At 37.5% G+C, this 22,572-nt stretch overlaps 2 protein-coding genes across 2 annotated transcripts; both read right to left on the reverse strand.

Annotated features, from left to right (window-relative positions):
• Positions 1-1,747: 1,747 nt before the first annotated feature.
• Positions 1,748-9,590, reverse strand: LOC107795063 (putative phospholipase A2 homolog 1). The gene is made up of 4 exons (XM_016617627.2): positions 9,383-9,590; positions 9,233-9,272; positions 9,012-9,131; positions 1,748-2,211 (listed from the first exon to the last, which is right to left on the reverse strand). Exons 1-4 carry the CDS (start codon positions 9,485-9,487, stop codon positions 2,033-2,035), a joined length of 444 nt encoding a protein of 147 aa, XP_016473113.1. The 5' UTR covers positions 9,488-9,590; the 3' UTR covers positions 1,748-2,032.
• A 6,782-nt stretch (positions 9,591-16,372) lies between these two features.
• Positions 16,373-22,572, reverse strand: LOC142168035 (uncharacterized). The gene is made up of 8 exons (XM_075228688.1): positions 21,807-22,572; positions 20,335-21,718; positions 19,936-20,247; positions 18,980-19,461; positions 18,672-18,723; positions 17,227-17,325; positions 17,073-17,142; positions 16,373-16,582 (listed from the first exon to the last, which is right to left on the reverse strand). The coding sequence occupies exons 1-8, from the start codon at positions 22,570-22,572 to the stop codon at positions 16,373-16,375; spliced, it is 3,375 nt and encodes a 1,124-aa protein (XP_075084789.1).

Genomic DNA, 22,572 nt, shown 5'->3' on the forward strand with positions numbered 1-22,572 from the left:
TCGTGGACTTCTCGCATAACATAGTTAGCTTTGGAAAGATTTTCTATACAGTTTGCTTCTCTTGAAGTTATATCGCGCTGCTTTGGCGCGCTACGCCCGGGACGCTTTGGAGTCTTCGAGCAATTTTCCGTGCTCGAGATAATCGATGATTTCATTCCTCATGTCCCAGACTAAATTAGTCGCATTTACCTCATAGTAGCTATCTGTATCCAGGATCGAGTTCATCAGTTATACTATCATCTCGGACTCCGATCCCTTTATTTATGTTGATGATCCAAGGTTAGCCAATGCGTCTACTTCTGCGTTATCTTCCCTCGGGATATGAGTAATCGACCACTCCCGAAATCGCGCTAACAGAGCCTGGACCTTTACCACGTATTGTTGCATGCGCTCCTCTTTGGTTTTGAAGATCCCGTAGACCTGATTTACCACCAGTTGTTAGTCGCATTTGATTTCGATGACCTCAGAATCATTCCCCGGGCCAGTTTGAGCCCTGCAATTAAAGCCTCATACTCCGCTTCATTGTTAGTTAAAAGGACCGTTCTGATGGCTTGCCTTAGGGTTTTCCCCGAAGGCGTGATTAATACTATACCAAGCCCGGACCCTTTTACGTTGGAAGCTCCGTCTATAAATAAGGTCCAAACCCCCGATGTCGATTCTGACACCATTACTGCCTCTTTGGTTGTCAGAGGCAGTAATCCCGGACTAAAATCGGCCACAAAGTCAACCAAGACTTGTGACTTAATTGCAGTCCTTGGTTTACATTCTATGTCGAACTCACACATTTCTATGGCCCATTTGGCCAATATACCCGAGAGCTCGGGTTTGTGAAGGATGTTCCGCAAAGGGAAAGTGGTCACTACGGCTATCGGGTGACATTGGAAGTAGGGCCTTAGCTTCCGAGCGGCGACTACGAGAGCTAAGGCCAGTTTCTCCAAATGTGGGTAGCGAGTTTCTGCTCCTGTCAAAATTTTACTGACGTAATAAATGAGAGATTGCGTATCTTCGTCCCCACGGACTAAAACTACACTTACTGCGACTTCCGAGACCGCGAGGTAAACTGACAACGTTTCACCTTCTTTTAGTTTCGAAAGCAACGGAGGCCTTGACAAGTACCTTTTCAAATCTCTCAAAGCCTGTTGGCACTCCGGGGTCCATTCGAAATTATTTTCCTTTTTGAGCAATGCGAAGAAACGGCGACATTTTTCTGATGACCGGGAAATAAACCTGCTCAAAGCTGCCAATCTCCCCGTGAGCCTTTAGTTAAAAAATAATCAAGAATATTCCAAGAGCTCAGACGTGTCAGCAACGAAATTTCAGCAGTGTTCCAACCCGCAACCATCCCGCCCCACGCTAGATATAGCAAACATAAAAAATAAAAAAAAATAAAAAAAATAAAAAAAAATAAAAAATAAAAATATATATATATATATATATATATATATATATATATATATTTGAACTGCACAGGTTTATTTGGTAGTCTGGTCCTAGCCTCGTCACTACTTCGCCGAGGTTATCTCTATCCGCACCAAACTTAAAATCTGGCACTAATAGGCAAGACGATGACCATAGGAAGATTGATATATTGCTCACAATTCCCAGGTGAAAATCTTTGAGTGAAAACTTAAAATCTGGCCCCATTCAACTTTCTTGTTTTTATGCTTAAAATCATGAGTGAAAACTTGCAGGTGTCTCAAATATGCATAATTCACGTACCTTTTTTCAACTTAACTTTAAAAACAACTTTTTGTCAAATCTCACATTTTTTATGTCCAAACGCCTACTAAGCCTTTTCATATTCACTGAACAGATTATAGACTGGGAGACCTATTCGAATCATACAGAAACCTCCACTGGTAAACCTTTACAATTGAATAGCTACGTATTTGGCACTAATACAAAATGGACAATTCAAAAAGGCAAAGCTCCTAAAAAGAGATGAATATTCCTGTTTGTACAATTGAATAAACAACTAATGGTTAATATGAATATTTCAAGTATATGTTATCCTTCTAGCAGAGTGAATTGATCAAAGTTCAAGCTTTGAGTTTCCCAGTTGGCTAAACATAATAGCCATGTCCATACCCTGTACCATCGTTGGAACAGCTACATCATAGGGGCACTCTCTGGAAAACCCAGCTTTCCTAGACTTCTGAACTTTTTTTATGCACCTCTTAAACTTCTCATGGCATTTAACGTTTGTCATACCTGAAAGTTGGAAGCAATTGAATCAGACACTGAGCTATAAAGTTCACCAAACAAACCATATTCCATTGCAAGTTCTTCCTCTCTTTAACAGGTGTAACTGCCATGATTAGGATGTAAAAAGCATTTTGTGAATAAAATGATCAATTTTCTGAATAATGTGGGACAGGAAGGTAGGCATTACTTGGATGCTTACAGATTCGCATGGAAATACATGCCAACAAAAGAAGCTACTGCGTAATATTCCCTTTGAGTTTATTGCTCTTTCTTTATCAAATATTTCTCAGCGCTTCCTCATCAGAAGGATTTTAACAAAAGTGAATTATGGCTTAGAATCATTTTATAGTTCAGTTTAACCAACAGAATCACTTCTCTGGTAAAATTTAGAAACTTGATCAGTAAGGATTCAAAGCATGTGTGATTCTACGCCAAGAACCAAGCCCCCTCCCCATCCTGTAGTGCTATGGGGCACCAGAAAAGACAAACAAATAAAAGTTTAAAAACCGTAAGGCATGATTTTTCTTCTCTGTAGCATCATAGGCTGCTGAAAGGGAAGTCATCCGCTCCCAACTTTATGCATAAAGGTTACTGCCTATAGTTTCATTTCAGACGTACAGTAATCATTAAACCAAGACTGAATTTTATTTCTCAGTTGAAATGCAGTAGAACAAGTTTTAGAAGAATAACTGAGTACTCTGCATTCGTACAAATAATCTCATGTTCAAGCCAATGATATAAGAATCACAAGAGCCAAATGTATCAGAAAGGCTATGTGGTGCACAATAATTCAGAAACAAAAATGGAAGTTTTGTACAGAATGTTCCACAGCAAAACTCCATTTGGCCTCAGTAAGATGACCATGCTTAGGCATAGGTTAAACTTCGTGCAACAAGAAACTAGCATGTGTTATTCCTGTGATAATGTTGTCTAAGCACTTAAGAATTACATAGAGGAGATATTCTAGACGCACCTGCTCATGAATTCAGGAGTCTTTGCCTAAGTTTCCATCATCAACATATGGAAAGCCTATTTGACACAGAGAAACTTTCTACAGCATCAAGTGATTAGATGTGGTATGATTAACTTACTTACCACTGCCATTAGCACTCTCTTTAGTATTTCATGACTAATCTCTTATTGTTTGTTAGCATTAATTTGTCAATAGATTTATTTGCTAATATGATGACCAATCACAGTTTAGTAAACAGGATTATTAGTTTGAGTGACAAAAGCTATTTATTGAGACTATTGTGCATGGTACCGGAGGAACTCAATATAATCATAGAGGATATTGATTATTGAAGCATGAAAAGGTCATCGGAATAATCTATTCCCCAAAGACATACAATATCTCACCATGAAATTCAGAAAAGTTTTGGGCTAAAGTCAAAAGCATCGATTGAGCCTCAAAGTATCACAAATTAGTGTAGAAGTAATCAGAATGGCAGAGTTCTGCAGGAAAGTTAACTGAAGGTAGCCGAAAAATAACTAGTAGCCAGAAAAGACGCTGGAATTGCAAAATAAATACTGAGAATCACAGGTTAAGTTGCAAGTGATAGTGGACCTTTTGGAGTACCAGAAAAGTGAACTGAAAATGGCTAGAAAATTGTAGATGACAATATTTTCTCTTTTTAACGATGGCGATTGCATAAACTTCTCACAAGAAATCTTATACCATTTGAGAAATAAAATAACAGATTGAATAGTATGTCAAGAGTAGTATGCAGATGCTTTTCCTCAGGCAATCATCTCAAAAGAGGACAAAAAGAAAAGAAGAAAACCATTAGACAGTAGTGTTTCCTTGTTTGTGTTCTTTATAGTTTTTATTTTCTTATCACAATCAAAACGTTTTGAGATTCCTTCTTGTCTACTCGGAAATAGTTTAACTGCTTCCTAAGTGGTCAAAATATAGTGGTGATGCCAGATAAATGGTCATTACAAATTACTCCATTTTCACCTTAAAGGTAACAATGTTCTTAGAGCTCTCCAACTGTTTCTAGAAAGTACACAACCAATGTCAGGATTTTATGAAGGTACATCCGAGCTTTTGGACTTTCATTTGAGTGGTATACAAAATACAGGACCTGAATGTGATTCATTCCACATCAAATTAGTATGCTCAGATCAAATTCAGGTCGATGTATGTGCAGACCCTGGTTCGATTCCCAGCTGTGCAAGATGAAATGGTACCCACGCTCTCTCCTCTCTCCTCTCTCCCAGGCGACATGAAGAGAACCTAGGGCAACCATGGCTTCCAACGTCTCTCCCCAGCTCCAAGCTGTGGGAGAGCCTCCTAAACCAATCAACTATGCTTCAGTAATCGCAAATAAACAGGTAACAAAACCAATAACCAAAACTAGTTTGAAACCAATCCAATATGTTCATGGAGAACCTACAATCCAATTCACCTTCAAGGAGCTGGACGAATTTGCCATTGAAGAGGGGCTTCATCAAGCTGTTTTGATGAAGTTATCATATGGAGCGCCAGATTTTCAAGAACTTAGAACCATACTGCCGCAACAATTGGGAATTAAAGGTAGGTGTTTGATCGGTTTGCGAGCACATCGTCATCTTTTATTAAGGTTTGATTTGTATGAGGATTATTTAGCTGTTCTATCAAAACCAGTAGGGTATGTCCAGTTTAATGGAGAGTCGCATCAGTTTAGAACATTCCCTTGGTCGCAATGGTTTAATCCAAAAGAAGAAACGTCGAAAGCATTAGTTTGGGTTTCCTTCCCTGATCTGCCGCCAAACCTGTTCGCGAAAATACCTCTGTTGTCAATAGCTTCTGCGTTGGGGAAGCCCATTGCTATTGATATAGCAACACAAGAGCGTACAAGACCTACCACTGCTAGGGTTAGAGTAATTGTTGACCTGCTGGACAAGCATCCCAATCGCATCAGGCTGCATTACCTGGATGAGGAAACTGGAAAGATTATTAAACATTATCAAGAATGTGTGCTCGTATTGTACTGTTTGTAAGCATCAAGCCCATGAGGAGATTAACTGTCGTTTGATCACAAAGTCTACCAGTGGTAATACTCAAAGAGGTAACGAAATTGATATGGAATTGGAGGCAGGAAGTGCTGATCGATTTCAAGGAGATTTGTGGCAATTGTTAGATGCTAAAAAATTGCAGAAGTTTGGTGAAGAAAAAGGTGTGGATTCAGTTAATAATAATGGAGATAATTCCCTTGTTGTTCAGTAAAAATCTGATGCTAATAAGCTGCTAAAAACAGCAGCAGTAGTTGAGGCTCTTAATGCTATTGTTCCTGTTGAAACAGCATCGATTAGGGTATCTCAAGATTTAGCTGTAGCTGGGCAACCTGTTAATGATCAAGGAGGTGATCAGGTTGAGTCTGGGAATACCAATCCTATCTTTACAGGTACTGGGCAAAATACTAAAGGTCAAGGGCAGAAAATAGCAGTTGTTTCTGGTGTTGAAACAGAAGTAGCAGTAGTAGGGCAGGTTGAAATCGCTGGACAAAAACCAGCTGCTGTTGCTACACGTGATGTTCCTACTTCTATAGCCTTGGCGAGAATTTACAATGCTGTGAATCCAGTCTTACAAGCTGGGCAGGTGCGTGACATTCAAGACAAAGCTGGACAAACTTCGGAGAAGCAACAATTGTGCAAGCACGATGGGCAGACTGTTAAGCCAAGCATGATCAAGTTATCTACTGTTGGTACACCTGATGAGCAAGGGAAGTTGACTGAGTGTGGTGCAACAAGTGCTGGGCAAATTATTAAAGATCAAGGGCAGCCTAAAGTGCAACAAGAAGCTCCTGGTAATGACTTAACTAAGATTGATGTAGCTACTGGTGCAAGGAAGGAGGGTACAGAAGCAGTGCATCATTCCAATAATGTACAGGGGCATTTTGATGGTAAGCACATAGATGGGCAGGTGCTAGACAATCAAGGTAAATCTGGGCAACAGGTAAAAGCTAAGGAGTGGACTGTTGTAAATCGATCACCTGGCAAAATGGCATCTTCAAGCCATAAAAATCTGGAAGTTGCAGCAGAAAACTTTAGGAGTTCTAATTCTTTTGATGCCTTGGTTAATGCACATGAACATGGTGAAAAGGATACTGGGAAGAGGTTGGAACTGGTGGAAGGCGAAGCAGATTCAAAAGCTGGAAAACAGCAGCAGCTATTAAAAAATACAGATGCGCCATTAAATGTCTCAAAGGACATTGTTCTTGTTGACGATCCAAAAGATGTGGCAGCTACAGTTACACCTACGCCAACACTTCATATCTCCAATCCAGAATTAGCTAAAATGATAAAGGATTCCCAGGCAGCTATGTTGATGCATACCACTCCAAAGGTTAAGGCACCATTGGTTACTTTGAATACCTCAGTTCATGAGGTCCCTTCCCAATCGATGGAGCCTTATGATGAGCATGCAGTTGATTCTGGACAGCAGCTACTGTCAAAAGGTAACAATCAAAAAGCAAATGCAGGTACGATTTCATTCTCTCAAGCATTCACAAATGAAGGAAGTGGTTCTAAGGAGCAACAAGGTGCGACAAGTGCTATTATGGTTAATCGTAAGACATGGGCTGATCAAGTTGAGGAGGATGAAGAAGATTATGCAGATAGCATCCAAGATGATAGTAACGATGAGGCAGATCAATTTTCAGCAACTCCTCCATCAAAGGACGAGGCAGCAAAGGCGCAAAGTGAGCAGGTTTCTAATTCTACGGATAGTGGGCCAAGGAGGAGAGGATCAAGTCCAAATGCACCTATTTTTGTACCATTCGGGAAGCAGCAAATTGTAGCAGCTACATCAAAACATGACCCTAATACTAAGGCTCTATCTACTGGAAACATGGCAAGCACAAGTTCTACCATTGCAAGGTACAATTTGACTCCTACGAATATCCTCCATGCTATTATTTCTCATGACATGGATACTTTGAAGTCTCTTGATAAGAAGGCAGTAGCTACTATCTCTAAGTCTATTGGAATAGTGGCCAAGAGCTATGAGCCAGGAGCTTTAGTGTCCGGATTTAATCCTACTGAAGCTTTTGGTGTGGATATGGGGAAAGATTTCTATGAAGAAGGGGAAGAGGAAGAACTTCTAGATGCAAGCTTTGCCAATGTAGCTAGGGAAGGAGATCCTTCACCTAGACATCTTAGAAGTGGATCCAACAAAAGCAAGAAGAAGGCACCTGAGAGGCAACATAGCTGGGATGGCAAGATCACACAAGAAGTTGTCATTAGGCAACTTCCAATGAGAGTTATTAAGCAAAAAGGAGCTGCCTCTACCACCTCCACAAGATCAAATAGGTCCAAGAAGAAGTGATGAAGTTTGAAGATATTTTGAAGATAGTTGAAGAGGAAGACAATGAGTTACAAGTTGAAGAACTCGCAAGCTTGAAGAAGAAGGGGGAAGATTCTAATTTCTACATCATCTTAGTTTACCGTTTTATTAGTATCATCTTATGTAATATCTTATAGAGTGTGTTATAAACTCTGTGGTGATCATAGAATATCTTGTTCTTTTTAGTTTTTATTTCTTACATGCTTGCTAGTAGATGAGGTTGTTCATGCCTCAATAGGAATTGTAAAGTAAGGTCTAGCTCAGTATGTGTTTGCTATATGTCCTATGCCTTTGGGAAGTATCCAAATGGCTATGAGATTGTTCGCCCTCGTGAGACTTTGCCGGCAGCCGTCATTAGGTTGCCATCATGTGGCGATGGAGGTGCACAGGGATGATTGTATAGCCAAGGCAATAGAGGCAACACTACTGTAACTTTTGCCCCCCTTACTTGTACTCTTCCATTGTAGTTTTTTCTTTTTATTATTAATAAAATAGCGACTAGGAAACCCGCCTAGTAGTATGATTTGCTAAAAAAAAAAGGTCGATGTAATTGGACTCCTAAGATTAGATTCTAACCATCAAGTCAAAGATTGAGGGCTTAACACCAGGTAAGCCTTTATATCCTCTCAGCATGTAATAATCCTATCATATTTTTAAGCTTCAGCAGAAATACAAGCAGAGGGACAGTTTCTTGTCTTGGACAAGTGATTAAGGTGATTGCATGCAGTACTTGCCTTTTAAATCAACAGTTAATTCTTCAAATTGCATTGTCACGTCCAATTCCAAGTCCACGTATTTCAAACTGAGACTTCAGTTTTACAGAAACCACAGATCTGCTAGTTTCATATGCATTTCAAAGATGTCAAGATAAAACACCTTTCCTTGACTATCTACAAGTCAGGAGTCTAACATGACCCTACTATGTCTATTATATGAGCCACACAACAGTATATTCAAAAGACCAAAGACTCGCATTCTGCAGTTTTGCTATTATGCTATTTCTTTAAGTAATCGATTCTCACTTTTGCTATTCGTTGAAGTAATCCCACTTTAAGATGGTATTCGTTCTAATTACAATATGTCAATAAGATAATATTTACATAGTCCAAGTCTGACAACTTATTTTCTACTAAGGTTCTCGAAATCACTGAATAACCGCCTTAGGTGACACATCAACCAATGATGAATCACAAGCCAACTATTGCAGAGGTCCAAATCAGCTAATAAAACCAAAGCTTCAATGTCAACATGTCAGATTCTTGTACAATGTGTATTCCAACGGATTTTCAACAACTTAAGGTTTCACTCTCATATTCAAGCGAATGAAAACAGACAAGCCGTAGTCAAGCTCAAAGTAGTAACCAAATCTCCAAGAAAGGGCATAAACAAAATAGTACAGTATAAAGCAACAAACTTTATGATATTAATCATGAGAAATTCAACAAAAATGAAAAAAGAGGCACAAAATAAACAGTACCATTTTTCTCTACACATTCATCGTGAATCTTACAGCAGGTGTCTAGATCATCACAAGGTTTCTCCCCTGGACATCCACTCCATCCTACTCCACAGTATTTCCCATATCTAATTCCAATTGCTATTGAAAAAAATAACCAAAGAAAAAGTGGATTAGCTCTTATGCATATAAAAAGAAGGAATATAAATGAGAAAAAAGCTGAAAGAGAGAAAGAGACGTACAGTTACAGTTCTCTGCCACACATGTTTTGCTACATCGGACCTGTCATTATAGCAATTAAAAAATAAATCAATTACCCAGAAAAATGAGTTGGTTAATGAACAAATCAAAATGCATAGAAGTTAATGAATCGAAAAGGATAAATAATTTACTCCTTGAGAATTGTTGGTGGATTCAGCAATGGCAAAGAGGAAAAAGGAGAAGACTAATGTCGTAAGGATGAATGATGAGGTGAGAGAATTGTCGCCTCCCTGCATTCTACTTTTGTATCTTCTGATTAGAATTATGTAATTTTCTGGACTTACATTACAAGCTTGTGCTCCTTTCGTCCTCTTTGTTTTGCTGTCTTCTCCTTTGCGGAAAAAGCGCAGAGCTATATTCGCACTTCGGAGCCTGTTGACGTAGCAGGCTTTCTCTCATTGGTGGATACAAGACTTGTGGGACCAGAACGTAAGGACCAATTGATTCAATTTCCCACTGTCTTAACTCTTAAGTTGGTGTAGAAATAAAAATAAAAATAAAAAACTCTTTAATTAATTAGTTGAATGCATTTTGATTGAAAAAATCGACAGACTCAATCAGTTTTTTAAAAATAATTTTTTATTTTATTTTTTAGTATGAAACAAACTGGGTCAGTAGATTTACGAAACAGTAAATTTTGCGGTCCAATTTACCGATAAACTCGATAGAAAAAATTGGAGCTAAAAGACTGACGGTAGTCCCTCGATTTCTTCAAAATAATTTGATTATTTGCTATTTCCGTGTGTCTCTACTCTATCATTCTTTTTATCGATAAAGGCAAACTACACGAGTTACAACAAAATTATGAACCAAATATATTTTACGCATTTTTTTTATGGACGAAAATTATGAACCAAATACTTAAGACACACCTCTTTATCTACGTGATAGGTGCGTGTTTTACAAACAAAATAAAGCGTCTGAACTGTAAAAACTGTGTGCGTGTTTTACAAACAAAATAAAGCGTCTGAACTGTAAAAACTGTATATCTGATGCTTTATTTGAAGGGTCCAGATTTAATAAAACTTATCCAACGGTTAAATGGATTTTCTTTTTATCCTTTTCCAATATCTTCCTTTTTTATTTTTCTAAAGTAATTTGGTTCAAATTGGAGATAATACAGATGTTTACTATCCATTTTATCCACTTTCAATTAAGAAATCTGTTAAAATTGTAACAGATCAAGGAAAAATATCTGAAAAAATCGATTCAGGAAGAAATCTTTAACAGTGTAGAAGAATTTGTAATGAAATCTTCAAGTGAGATTGGAAGAACAATGTAGAAAAATCTTCTCTTCTCATTTTCCTTTTCAATGGGCAGCCATGGAGACCCACTTGTTATATCTAAAAAAAACCAGAAAATAAATACATCAGAACGTAAGAGCAATTGATTAGGGCTTCTAATTCTTTTGTTTGAATTGTAAGGTGGATGTTTGGGTTTTTTTTTGGGTGGTCGGCGGCAATGGAAATAACGAGAAGGCTGTGGAAGGTGAGTAATAGTGGTGAGACGGTGAAAATTGGGTTATATTTTTCGTCTATCTATGATTTTTTCTTGAATGTGTATGTTAATGGATGAAGGATGAAAGAGAAATGTTGATGAAGGCAGAGATATGAGCTGAAGAGCTTTAAGGCACGATGAAGCGGAGATGGGTTCCTTTTCATTTTTGCCTTTTTAAAAAAAAACTTGGGTGGGTTTGTTTTTCTTTTTCTTTTTTTCTTTTTTTAAGTCAATGACACGTGTCGTTGTATGATTGGTGCATGATATTAATAACATATGTTTGAAAAACTGGTCAAGAAAAAAGTGGTGTCTCTCGGGAACACTTTGGAAATATTGAGTGTGTAAGGTAATTTTCGTCCGTAAAAAGTGTGTAACAGGGATTTGATCTATAACTCAGGGGATAACCTATGTATTTTGCCATCGGTAAACAATACTCCCCTCGGTCCACTTTAAGTAATTTGAATGAAAAAAAGTTCATTATTACCCATATACTATTGTAAACTTTGTCCTCCGTTTCACTTTCGCTAATTTTTTGACACATAGGATGCAAGTCAGCTTTCCATTAATTCTTAGCCTAGTCTCCACTAAACTATTCCCCTTCTCTTTCTTTCTCCTTGAGTTATGACAAAAGTAGCGACCAAAATGGTGGAACCTCTATCACTGGAAAACTCCATCTCGTTGAAGGTCCATCCAAAACCCTTGGATCTGGTCGGATGTGACCGGTAAAGATCACTGGAGCTTTAGTCGAAATCTGGACGGAAATAACACCTACGAGTCCGCTCCGGTTGGTCTTTCTTTGTTCATAACAACGGCCTCCGGAAGTAATCTTTAAGCTCAGCTACCAGATCGTGACCACCGAATTTTAGCCGAAAAACGCAATTCCGACGACCTTTATGAACTTTCGGCTGTCTGAGCATTTCTCCAGCGACTCCTTGTGTGCTTTTAATGTTGTTACGATGTTTATCGCCGTGGTAGCAATGCCATCTTCGGAAGTTAACTTTGGTATGTCATTTGGTGGCCTTTCTTTCTCTTAATCTGGCCGGAATACACGAACTCCGGTGACTGCTAAGTTTTCGGCGACCCTGTTGTTTTGGACGTCGCTCTTTAGCGTATTGGTGTGATTTTTCTGTTGTGAAATTGGTATGCTTTGTCGATTGCTTGTGATTATCCATGATTTGGTGTCGCTCACACTTTCACTGTTTCTCCGTCTCTTGGCCCATGATTTTCTCGATTGATCTTGTTTGTCACATGCTACATCTTTGATGGTTGAAATTATTTTTACTAAATTTTCAATTGTGTTCTTGATATAGTAGTTTGGACGTGCATTCTAATCTTGTGCTTTAATAAATTGTGGGTATAGTTTTTCCTAAGTCTCTATCTGATTGAATGATTATAAAAAAAGCACAACGTTTTGAGGCCACCTGCGTTCGCCGCTGGAGAATTTTGTGACCCTTTATGAAGTTGTTTGGATTCACCGGTGCTATCACTCATCTCTGTTTCAAGTTTGGAAATTCAGTTTGTTGGTTGGTTGATGGATAATACGTTGCTCTATTTTTGAGCTCGTTTCCAGTGGAGTGAAATGGGTCGTTACAAACTAGGCTAAAAATTAATGGATAGCTGACTTGGATCCTATGTGGTAAAAACATTGTGGGGTCAGGTGCTACATTGACCATCTCTTAGGGTTAAGGACAATTCCACTTACTTCGTTAAAGGTAGGGTGGATTTTGGACGTAAAATAAAACGGAGGACAAACATATACTATTTACTATAGTACGTACAAGGGCAATAATAAGCTTTTTCCCTTAAGAAATTTATTTTTTAGTGTTAATTAATAATGTAATTGATCATATTAACCTTAATTTGTTCATTGGAAATACAACAAATACTCCTAGGTTCTTTACTCCAAGGGCAACTTTGAAAAAAAAAAATTAATTCTTTCTTGATATTTGAAAAAATCAAATATTGTGTGGATCAGACCACAAAAAAGTCAAAAAATTACTTAAAGTAAACCGGAGAAAGTACCGACAAGGTCCGCCATTAAGCTTGTTTCGGGAAAGACCATATTTTTAGTAGTGTAAGTTTAATGTCACGATAATTCACACAACTTTAAATATCTCCTAAGTCCTAATATTTATAAATCATAGTTAGTCTTTATCCACTCGTGAGCATTCTACTATTTCGTAGTATAGCATTAAATAGTTCGGTAAGCTATCATCCTCGACTATCTCCCAGATACGCCAAAACACCTCTGTGAATATCACGTGGACCACATGCTTTTCTGATCCTCATAATTGTTTTTATGAGAAGATTGATCACATTTACAAGAAAACACTTACTTTGTGGGGGGTTTTTGGTCAAATTGTGACAGTTTTTGACCCCCACAAAAAGAATTTTGGCGGTTTCTAGAAGTGCCACAGTTACCTTTGCCACGAGCATTATTGCGTCGGCTTTCTAAAACCTCCATGACAACCGCCACAAAATGAATTTTTAATTTGTGGGGGTTTTGAAAGATAATTAGTGCTAGTTTAAAATCCCCGCAATATAATTTTGATGTGTCAAAAAAAATATATTGCAAGGGTTTATAAACCCCCTCAATATGATCACAATGGTTCAGAAAAGATATTGTGGGAGTTTAAAAACCTCCAAAATATAATTTAAATATTTTTAAAAAACAAAAGCTATGTGGGGGTTTTGAAAGACAATTAGTGCTAGTTTAAAACCCCCGCAATATGATTTCGATGTGTTAAAAAAAAATATTGTAAGGGTTTATAAACCCTCTCAATATGATCATAATGGTTCAAAAAAAATATTGTGGGGGTTTAAAAACCCCCAAAATATAATTTAAATATTTTTTTAAAAACAAGTTATGTGGGGGCTTTTGAAAGACAATTAGTGCTAGTTTAAAACCCCCGCGATATGATTTCGACATGTAAAAAGAATAATGCGAGGGTTTACAAAACCCCATTAATATGATCATAATAGTTCAAAAAAGATACTGTGGGATTTATAAACCCCCAAAATATGATTTAAATATTTTTTTAAAAAAACAAAAGCTATGTGGGGGTTTATAACTGCTACAATATAATATTAGTGTTCTAAAAACAATAGTGGCAGTTTATTTCTGCCACCATCCTTTCTTTTCAGTCAATTTTCTGTTGCTGCTTACTGATGAAACTCATTTACCTTAATCACAGATGACAGCCAATGCATTATCAGAAAGTGCAGAAGAGTGTTATGCAAATGGTATAGACTCTTTTGTATCAAAGAGTTACATTCCAAAAGTTAAAAGAGTGTCTTCAACAGTATCTGTCATGACATCTTTCCTTGTGAATGTATGCAAACTGTACAAGAAAAGAAGAAAATGAATGTGCTAGATAATTTTGTAATCAGTGTATCAAGTTGTAATCAGTGAAGCAAAACCATTAATTTCTTCTTGCAAATACAAAATGTGCCCCGGTGAAGGTCCATATTTACTTCTACAAATATAACATTTTCAGTAAAGAATAAAGCAAAGCAAATTTTGAACTAGCATTATTTGGACATAATTTAGCTCCTCAGAGACAAGCAAGGAGATTCTAATTATGACACTCTATTGGTGCTATCATTAATTGAGTGCCAAAACCAAAATTCATACTAAACTACCTTAGATCTATCACTACTAGCAATATTTCTAACTCCAGCGCAACTATAACTATGTATAATCTCATTTCCAGAGAGACTAAGACGGTACCTGTAATAGAGTATCATCTTGAAACAGGCTTCTGAAGAAGAGCTAAGTAAACCTCCCCATTCTTCACACCACTAGCATCATTCTTATTTGCTACTGCCCACTTCACCTTCTTGTAGTTCAATTTTCAAATCAGGGGTTGGAAAACCTTCTCAAGATCTGCCTTTTTACTAAAGAAATGATCCAACCATAAATAGCCACCACCCCTCAACACTCTATCAACATCAAAAAACAAGAACTCCATCATTGTCAATGGAATCCACCTACTCACAGCATGGCCACATCTCACAATCGGAACAAACATAGTGATCTAGATGTTTATTTTGTTCAATAGTCATGCCCACACAGGCTAGATGATGCCTACAAAAGACTAAAGGAACGAATTGTAAGAAATAAAAGCATGCAATGTATAATGGACACAGATGTGTTTTGGTTTAACCAATCAGATCAGCCTCCAAGGTACAGTTGTGTCTTCAGAACAATGACTCTTAACAGATTATATACAATATGGCTAGATCATTTGAGATATGGAAGTCTCATTGCTATTACTCAAACAAGCATGAAACGAATTGTAAGAAATAAAAGCATGCAATGTATAATGGACACAGATGTGTTTTGGTTTAACCAATCAGATCAGCCTCCAAGGTACAGTTGTGTCTTCAGAAACTCTTAACATATTATATACTATATGGCTAGATCATTTGAGATATGGAAGTCTTTTATGTATGCACAGAACCTTTAGATAGGCCTCTGAATTTATCATGTTGGAAACTAAGAAAATGACACGGCAATTTCTTGTTCTTCTTTTTAGATAAGTTGATACAAATGAAACTACCCCTTTACTTAATATTTAGTGCTTTACACAAAACAATCATAGTGCAAAGATCAGCCGGGACTTTCCAGTGCTCTTCAATGTATATTGCACATAGTGAATAGTGAAGAAAAATATGCAAGAAAAACATTGCACTAGAGTTAAGAAGAAATGTCCGATTCTTAAAGATAACTGAAAACTAATAAAGTAATAGAACTCTCTAAGAAGGCAGAGCAGAGTTGGCCCAACTGTTAAGAGAACTCTTTTTATGTCCTATTTCATGTTCACTACAATTTATTTGTTGGTTTTCCAATCTTCAACGGAGAGGAAATTAATGTAAGTAATTAATTTTTGAAATCAGCAACTTAAGCAAAAAGATGAATTGATGCGTACCTCTCCTTGCACTCCACACAATTCAGCACAGGTGCCAACAGCATTTTCATCCATTCCACTGCACATCTGCCAAAAGCACAGAACATGAGTTAAAAACTGTTTAGAGTCAAAAACAGGCAGTTTAACCCAGCATATTCATCATCCAATGCAAGTTTGACCAATAGATCAGTTCAGTCAAATCTTGCAGCATCATAACATAGCTATCAAGAATCCATATGCTCAACACTTGGATATGAGCAGACTTGTGATACTAAAGATGATGCATGGTAACTTTCATGTTTCGAAAGCTCAGGAAAACAGCATAGGAGCATATGGTATCTATAATAAATTTCCTTTTGGTACTGGACGGTTGTCCAGAGCCAGAGTAAAACTGAAGTTTCTCAAACCATTAAGTTAAGCTTCTCAATCTTGTACAAGTCTGTCTCTTATATAGAGGTACGAGCTTTGTTAGATCCAGTTAAGATTCTCTACAAAAGAACAAAATCCATGTGCAGAAATAGAACTTACTTGCAGTAGGAACATATCTCTTGGCATTATAACATCTTCTGGAGAATGGCAAACTCCTTCCAACTTGATGACCTCCAGCAACTACTGAGCATAAAAGAGGTTGGGGTCAACATTAATGATGAGGAATCCATCCCATATTATCCAAAGAAGACATAAAGGAATAATTTTAGGCATGCCCACATTGATTTAAATAGGATCTAGAACACTTGCCTCTTCATGTTCAGCTGTGTGTGCCAGTGGAAGTATCACTTGACCCCCAAAATTACAGACTCGGGCCCCAGGTAGGCTGCAAGGACCAACTTTAATAGCTGCAGCTGCGTAGGCATCAATATCATTGTCTACCCATTCTGATCGATGCTCGCGCAGAAACCTGAGAAGTACTGCAGGAGTCACACTCTGAACAACAGAAACAGGAAGATGTCAAAAAGCAAGATAAGAATATGGTCAAGGCAAGATAAAGTACATAAGGAGGAGGAGAAACTGTGTCAAGAAATTGATTGGGAAAAGCAAGCAACATCACTGGTAATAGCAGATCGTGTCCTCCATTTTACCATTTCACGTTTTTCAAGCAATTAAATATCTACAATTTGGGCGGTCTATCTTGCACTATACAAGACGACCATATCAGCATAAGTCATTGTGAACCCAATTTTAATCTTCTAAGGGGTTAAAAGCACCAAAATGTACTTATCTACATTGCATAGGAGAACAACTAAAGCCAAGCTAATCTAGATTCTAGATACACTATCAACTTACCAAAATGGCCTTTTCTTTTAATTTGGTTGTCTAAGACTCTAAGTTATATCCTTGCCATAAAAATTAGTCTTTCCGTAGCCCAAATACAGAGATTGAGAAGAGAAGAGAAAGACCAAGTGATCCAATTTACTTGACTATTCTCATCAATATTGTTTACCATAAACTCATCCGGATTATATGGCATCTCGCATTTGCAATACCTTCAGAGCAACAAAAAAGAATTATGAGCATAAAGAACATTACTCGACTTCAATCAGCAACCATGCGGAATTTCATACACTTACATTGGAACCATATCTGGCACAAAAGCTCTAGTTGTCGTTTTATACTTGAACCGGCAGTAGTAATCCTCCGGACCAACATTTTCAAGCTTAGTATAGTTCCTAAAAGAATGAACATTGCATTTTCCTACTATATTGTGGGAAATTCGAACATCGTAGTGGTCCGACAACAATAATTCCTTTGCTCCATGAAACTTTCTCCGCCCTCCCATTGATTCCTCTAGCGGGTAATACCATCTAACATGATAACAAATTTGTTCTTCCAACTATTATTTTTTGTCCCTTACTCTCTCTCAGTTCTTTCAATACTTTCATCTTTTTTCCAAGAGATCCTCTTATGGCAAACAAATATGAATACCACAGATTAAAAAGAGGTGAATCAAATATAAAAAGGTGAATCAAATATGAATACAACAACAATCTAGTGGGATCCCACAAGTGGGGTCTGCGGAGGGTAATGTATACGCAGACCCTACCCCTACTATGGAGGGCAGAGAGACTGTTTCCGAAAGACCCTCGACTCGAGAGGAAGAATAAGAACAAGTAAATAACAACGTTATGTGGATAAAACATTATAAAAAATCTTTATTGTTTAGTTCGCCTCTTTAAGATAAGCCTATTTTGTGCCTAGCTTCAGCACCTAAGCATGCTTTATGCGAGCTTTTGACAACACTTTAGGCTGCAGATTTAGGAGTAAAATAAACTTTCCAACAGGAATATCACTACTCAGAAAAATTCAACAATACTGTGAACTATGCAGCTAATATGTTATAAGAATCAAGGTGCACAACCTGATTTGACCGGGTAACTGGTAGTAAAGGGCACAACTATACCTCCATGTGATGCTATCAGCCTATAACACGGTCTCTGTCGGATTTAGTCTCAAACAAGGTACTAACCAAGTAACATACTGGACCTTGGCTTCCTATTTTCAGCCATATGACTTGTATGTTGCAACCTGACCAACAATGTGTTCTACATAACTACTCCATAAGAGGATTTATTGACAACTCTTCAGCATAACGAAAAAGATACTTATGAAGTCAAAAGGTTTGATCATAGGAGGAAAACAATGCCAGAAAAGTAATTTCGTTTAAAGTTGAGGTTTGACAGGTGATGCCTCATCCGATGCAAAGGTAACATTCATGCGAGAAGGTGAACACGTCCAGAGAAACTTATCTGGTTTCCAGTAAATCTTAAGTATGGAGTTTGAGTCGTTAATTATGAGATGAGAACAAAGTAAAAACATTAATGTGGTTCAAGGAAAAGAAATCAGTACATCTAATACATAATGACAATCTAATAAAAATAAAGCTCCCAAAAACTAAAGATAAAGTAAGATAACTAAGTTTAAGAGCCTGTAATAAAATTTAATCGCTGTATGCTTGGCTGCAATTTGAAGTTGAAAAACCATCCAAAACAAAGTTAGCTATAGCATACAAGCATACCTCAAGGTATCAGTAAATGAGTGTACAGCAGCTTTGGATGCACTATAAGCACCTGACCATGGTCCCAGATCCAAAGCAATGCAACCTCCAACATTTACGATTTTCCTTTCTTCTTGGATGCCATGTGAGGAACAACAGATTGAATTAACCTTATCATTTCTAAATATGCTTTCAAACCAAATATGAATGACATTCTAAATATACTTATACATCAAATAAATAAAATAAACACTACTTACTTATGCAATACTATTACCTTCGGGTAAAGTAACATATTAAATAAAATTTCTATTCAAACATGTATGTACCAGCTGCTAAGTTAGTAGCAACATTTGTCTCTACTACATCATCAATTATATGGTCTGTAGCTAGTTGTACATACTCATCACCATCACCAAAAAGCTGTTCGAGTTCTTGCTCTTGGTATGGTTCATTCTCATATACTTCATCTTCCAGTACTTCTTCTCCCATATCATATAGATTTCTTGGCTTTAGATGCATAGCAACACTCCACCCTTTATTGACAACATCATCCACATAGTACACCATTTGTGCTTGAGATGCTTCGATGTAAGGCTCATGTTCTTCACGTTCACCAGTATGAATCAATCTATCAAAATTAACACAATTTAAGTTCCAACGATCCTTTTTATACCCTCTATCTCGAGCAGTATCAGCCCATCTACATTTGAAAAGAACAACCTTGAATCGACCATAATAATTAATCTCAAGAATATCTTCTAACTTCCCATAATATGGTAACTCTGCTTGCGTTAAATTTCCGTCAATACTACTTGCAACACATGATGTTTTAGAAGTTAAGAAAACTCCACTATTCTGTGTTCTTAGACCTTCTTCTCGAGCCAAAGTTCAAAATTTGGACCCATTGATGTTATATGCAGTAAAACGTCTTGCAACTACCGATGGACCTCGTGCGAGAAATTTTAGATCAATAGACATTGTATCTATTGTGTCTGGATTCATAATCTAAATCAAAACAAAATTGTCTTAGTGAAGTTTGCTCATTCAAACCAAATGTAAACAATAACTGATGATTACTTACTCACCCGCTTTTGGAACCAATCAACAAACTCTTTATTAACTCTCCTCTCTATCTCTATAGGTGAAGGTCTTCTTCTTGAACTCCTCCTTATGTACTATCTAAACTCACTATATGAAATAATTAAATTAATGTTAAAGAAAAAGACTAGCCTGCTCAAACATTACAATGATAAAGAATATAAAGTTTGTATGAGTTACTCACTCCACAAATGGCGTGACTATTGCACAATTCAAAAGCACATATCGATGAGCTTGTAGTTTCTGCATATCAGTTAAATGGAATGTAATCGAAGCTGATGCAGGTTTACCTAATTGAGGAAATATAGAGGACGTTCCAGAAGGCTCAGTGACATTTGGGTCATCACGAACACGCCTAGGTCTATTGAATTTTGTCTCAATATCCTCAATATACCGAGAACAAAAGGTAAGAGACTCTTCAGCTAAGTAACCCTCAGCTATACAACCCTCTAGTTGTGATTTATTCCGTACAAAGGACTTAAAATGTCCCAACTCCCTACAAAAATAATATGCCATAAGTGTACAAACTAATTCAAGTGACCAGAATGCAAGTATCTTCAAATTAGAAATGTTAATGTTTTACCTCTCGATGGGATACATGTTTCGATAATGCACTGGACCTCCGAGTTTTGCTTCCTCTGCTAGATGGACAGACAAATGAACCATTACTGTAAAGAATGTTGGAGGAAATAGTATCTCTAGGTGGCAAAGTGTGCTTTCAATGCGCTCTTGGAGCTTATCAAGCTCTGAAACATTCAAGGTTTTGGTAGAAAGGGTTCTGAAAAATGAGCAGAAGTCCACCAAAACTGCAACTACATGGTCGGGCAACACATTGCGGATTGCCAATGGTAGCAATTGCTCTAAAATAATATGGCAATCATGACTTTTCAAGCCAAAAATCTTTTTCTGTACCAAATCAACACAGCTAGAAATGTTACTTGAGTAGCCATCTGGTACTTTAATATTCTTCAAAGTTGTAAGGAACGACTTTTTAGTGTCCAGCTTCTTTTTGTTATCAGTCATAAGTGAAAACACAGCAAGGTAATATTTCCCACTATCATCCGGCCAAAGATCACGCCTTATGCCCATTTCTCTTAGATCCTTTCGGGCATTAATATTATCTTTTGATTTCGATTTATCATGGAGCAGCGTATATATGATATTGTCACATATATTTTTTTCGATATGCATAAAGTCTAGATTATGACGCAACAAATTAGATTTCCAATAAGGAAGTTCAAAGAATATACTTCTCTTGTTCCATTGCTTAGTTGCTCGTCTAGATCTTTTCCCTCTACAATTCAACTCTGCTCCTCTCCCTTCTTCGATTTGTCTCAAAATGGCAGACCCCGACAATTTTAATGGTGGATTTCGCTCCTCTGTACTTCCATTAAAGCGTACTCGGTTCAACCTAAACCTGTGATTTCTTCTTAGAAAACGTCGATAGCCCATAAAGCACCACTTTTTACTATGACGAAGACGACAAGGTTCTGTGTCAAAGTTACAAGTTGGGCAGGCAAAACCAGTATGTGTGTTCCAGCCAGATAAGATACCTAATCCAGGAAAGTCACTGATTGTCCACATAAGAGCTACATGCATTCTAAAATTTTCATTCAATGATGAGTCAAACGTTTCTACACCATCATTCCATAACTCGCGTAATTCCTTCACGAGGGGTTGTAAGTACATATCTATATTATTTCCAGGCATGTGCTTCCCTGGAATGATCATTGATAAGATGAAGGAGGTGTGCTTCATACACATCCAAGGAGGTAGATTGTATGGAATCAAGAAGACTGGCCAAATACTATAGGTAGTACTCATTGTTCCAAAAGGACTGAAACCATCACTAGCAAGGCCTAAGCGAACGTTTCGAGGATCCGAAGCAAATCCAGAATGAGTCCGATCGAATGCCTTCCATGCCTCACCATCCCTTGGATGCCTCATCAACCCATCATCATTATTGCCTGAAGCATGCCATCTCATATGTTCAGCAGTCTTACAACACATAAATAATCGTTGCAATCTTGGTTTCAATGGAAAATAACGCAAAACCTTTGCAGCTTGCTTTTTTTTTCTTGTTAGGATTCCATTTAGATGTACCACAATGCTTACATGCTTCCAATTCTGAATCACCTTCCCAGTATAGCATACAATTATTTGGACATGCAGGTATCTTGGTATAGTCAAGGCCAAGTTTGCTAATGGTTTTTTTGGCCTCATAAAAGGAAAGAGGTAACTTTGCATCTTCAAATGCATCTCTCAACAAATCTAGTATCATAGTCATTGCCTTGTCACTTAATCCACAATAGACCTTTATATGATACAATTTTATTAAAAACTCTAGCTTTGTGAACTTGCTGCCTTCATACAGTGTTTCACTTCCATCTTTGAGAAAATCATGAAAGTCACCAGAATCCTCCCTATGCCCCTCATTTGATATTTCATTTGAGTCCAATGGTTGAGATATCCCTACATCAGCCGCTTGGTGCCTATAGTGCCCAAATGCATCATTAATCATTGTTTCTATTGGATTTTCTGGGTGAACCATCTCTTGCATAACATCTCTATCTCCAGAAGGCTCTACTACCAGTTTCTCACCATGAAGATTCCAAATAATATAATTTTGAGGGAATGGCTTACAAATCAAATGATCCTGCACTATCTCTCTAGTTTGCCACTTGCCAAAGCCACATTTAGGACATGGGCATCTAATTGTATCTTCCACAGCCGCATTCTTAAACGCAAAATCAAGAAATTTATCCAAACCAAGCAGGTATTCGTTTGTGTTCCGTGGCTTTCCAATCCATGATTTATCCAT

The sequence above is a fragment of the Nicotiana tabacum genome, chromosome 2 (genome assembly GCF_000715075.1).
Source record: "Nicotiana tabacum cultivar K326 chromosome 2, ASM71507v2, whole genome shotgun sequence".
NCBI classification, from domain to species: Eukaryota; Viridiplantae; Streptophyta; class Magnoliopsida; order Solanales; family Solanaceae; genus Nicotiana; species Nicotiana tabacum.

Bases quoted from the DNA above. Each gene is read 5' to 3' on its own strand.
- LOC107795063 (XM_016617627.2), bottom strand. From the start codon at position 9,487: ATGCAGGGAGGCGACAATTCTCTCACCTCATCATTCATCCTTACGACA. The intron at 9,132-9,232 runs GTACGTCTCTTT...TTTTTTCAATAG, and splicing joins TGTGGCAGAGAACTGTAACT to CAATTGGAATTAGATATGGG. The intron at 2,212-9,011 runs GTACTGTTTATT...TCCAACTTTCAG, and splicing joins TGAATGTGTAGAGAAAAATG to GTATGACAAACGTTAAATGC.
- LOC142168035 (XM_075228688.1), bottom strand. From the start codon at position 22,572: ATGGATAAATCATGGATTGGAAAGCCACGGAACACAAACGAATACCTG. The intron at 17,326-18,671 runs GTATGCTTGTAT...TCATTCTTTTAG, and splicing joins TCATTTACTGATACCTTGAG to GAACTATACTAAGCTTGAAA. The intron at 17,143-17,226 runs GTAAGTGTATGA...GTTGCTCTGAAG, and splicing joins GTGCCAGATATGGTTCCAAT to GTATTGCAAATGCGAGATGC.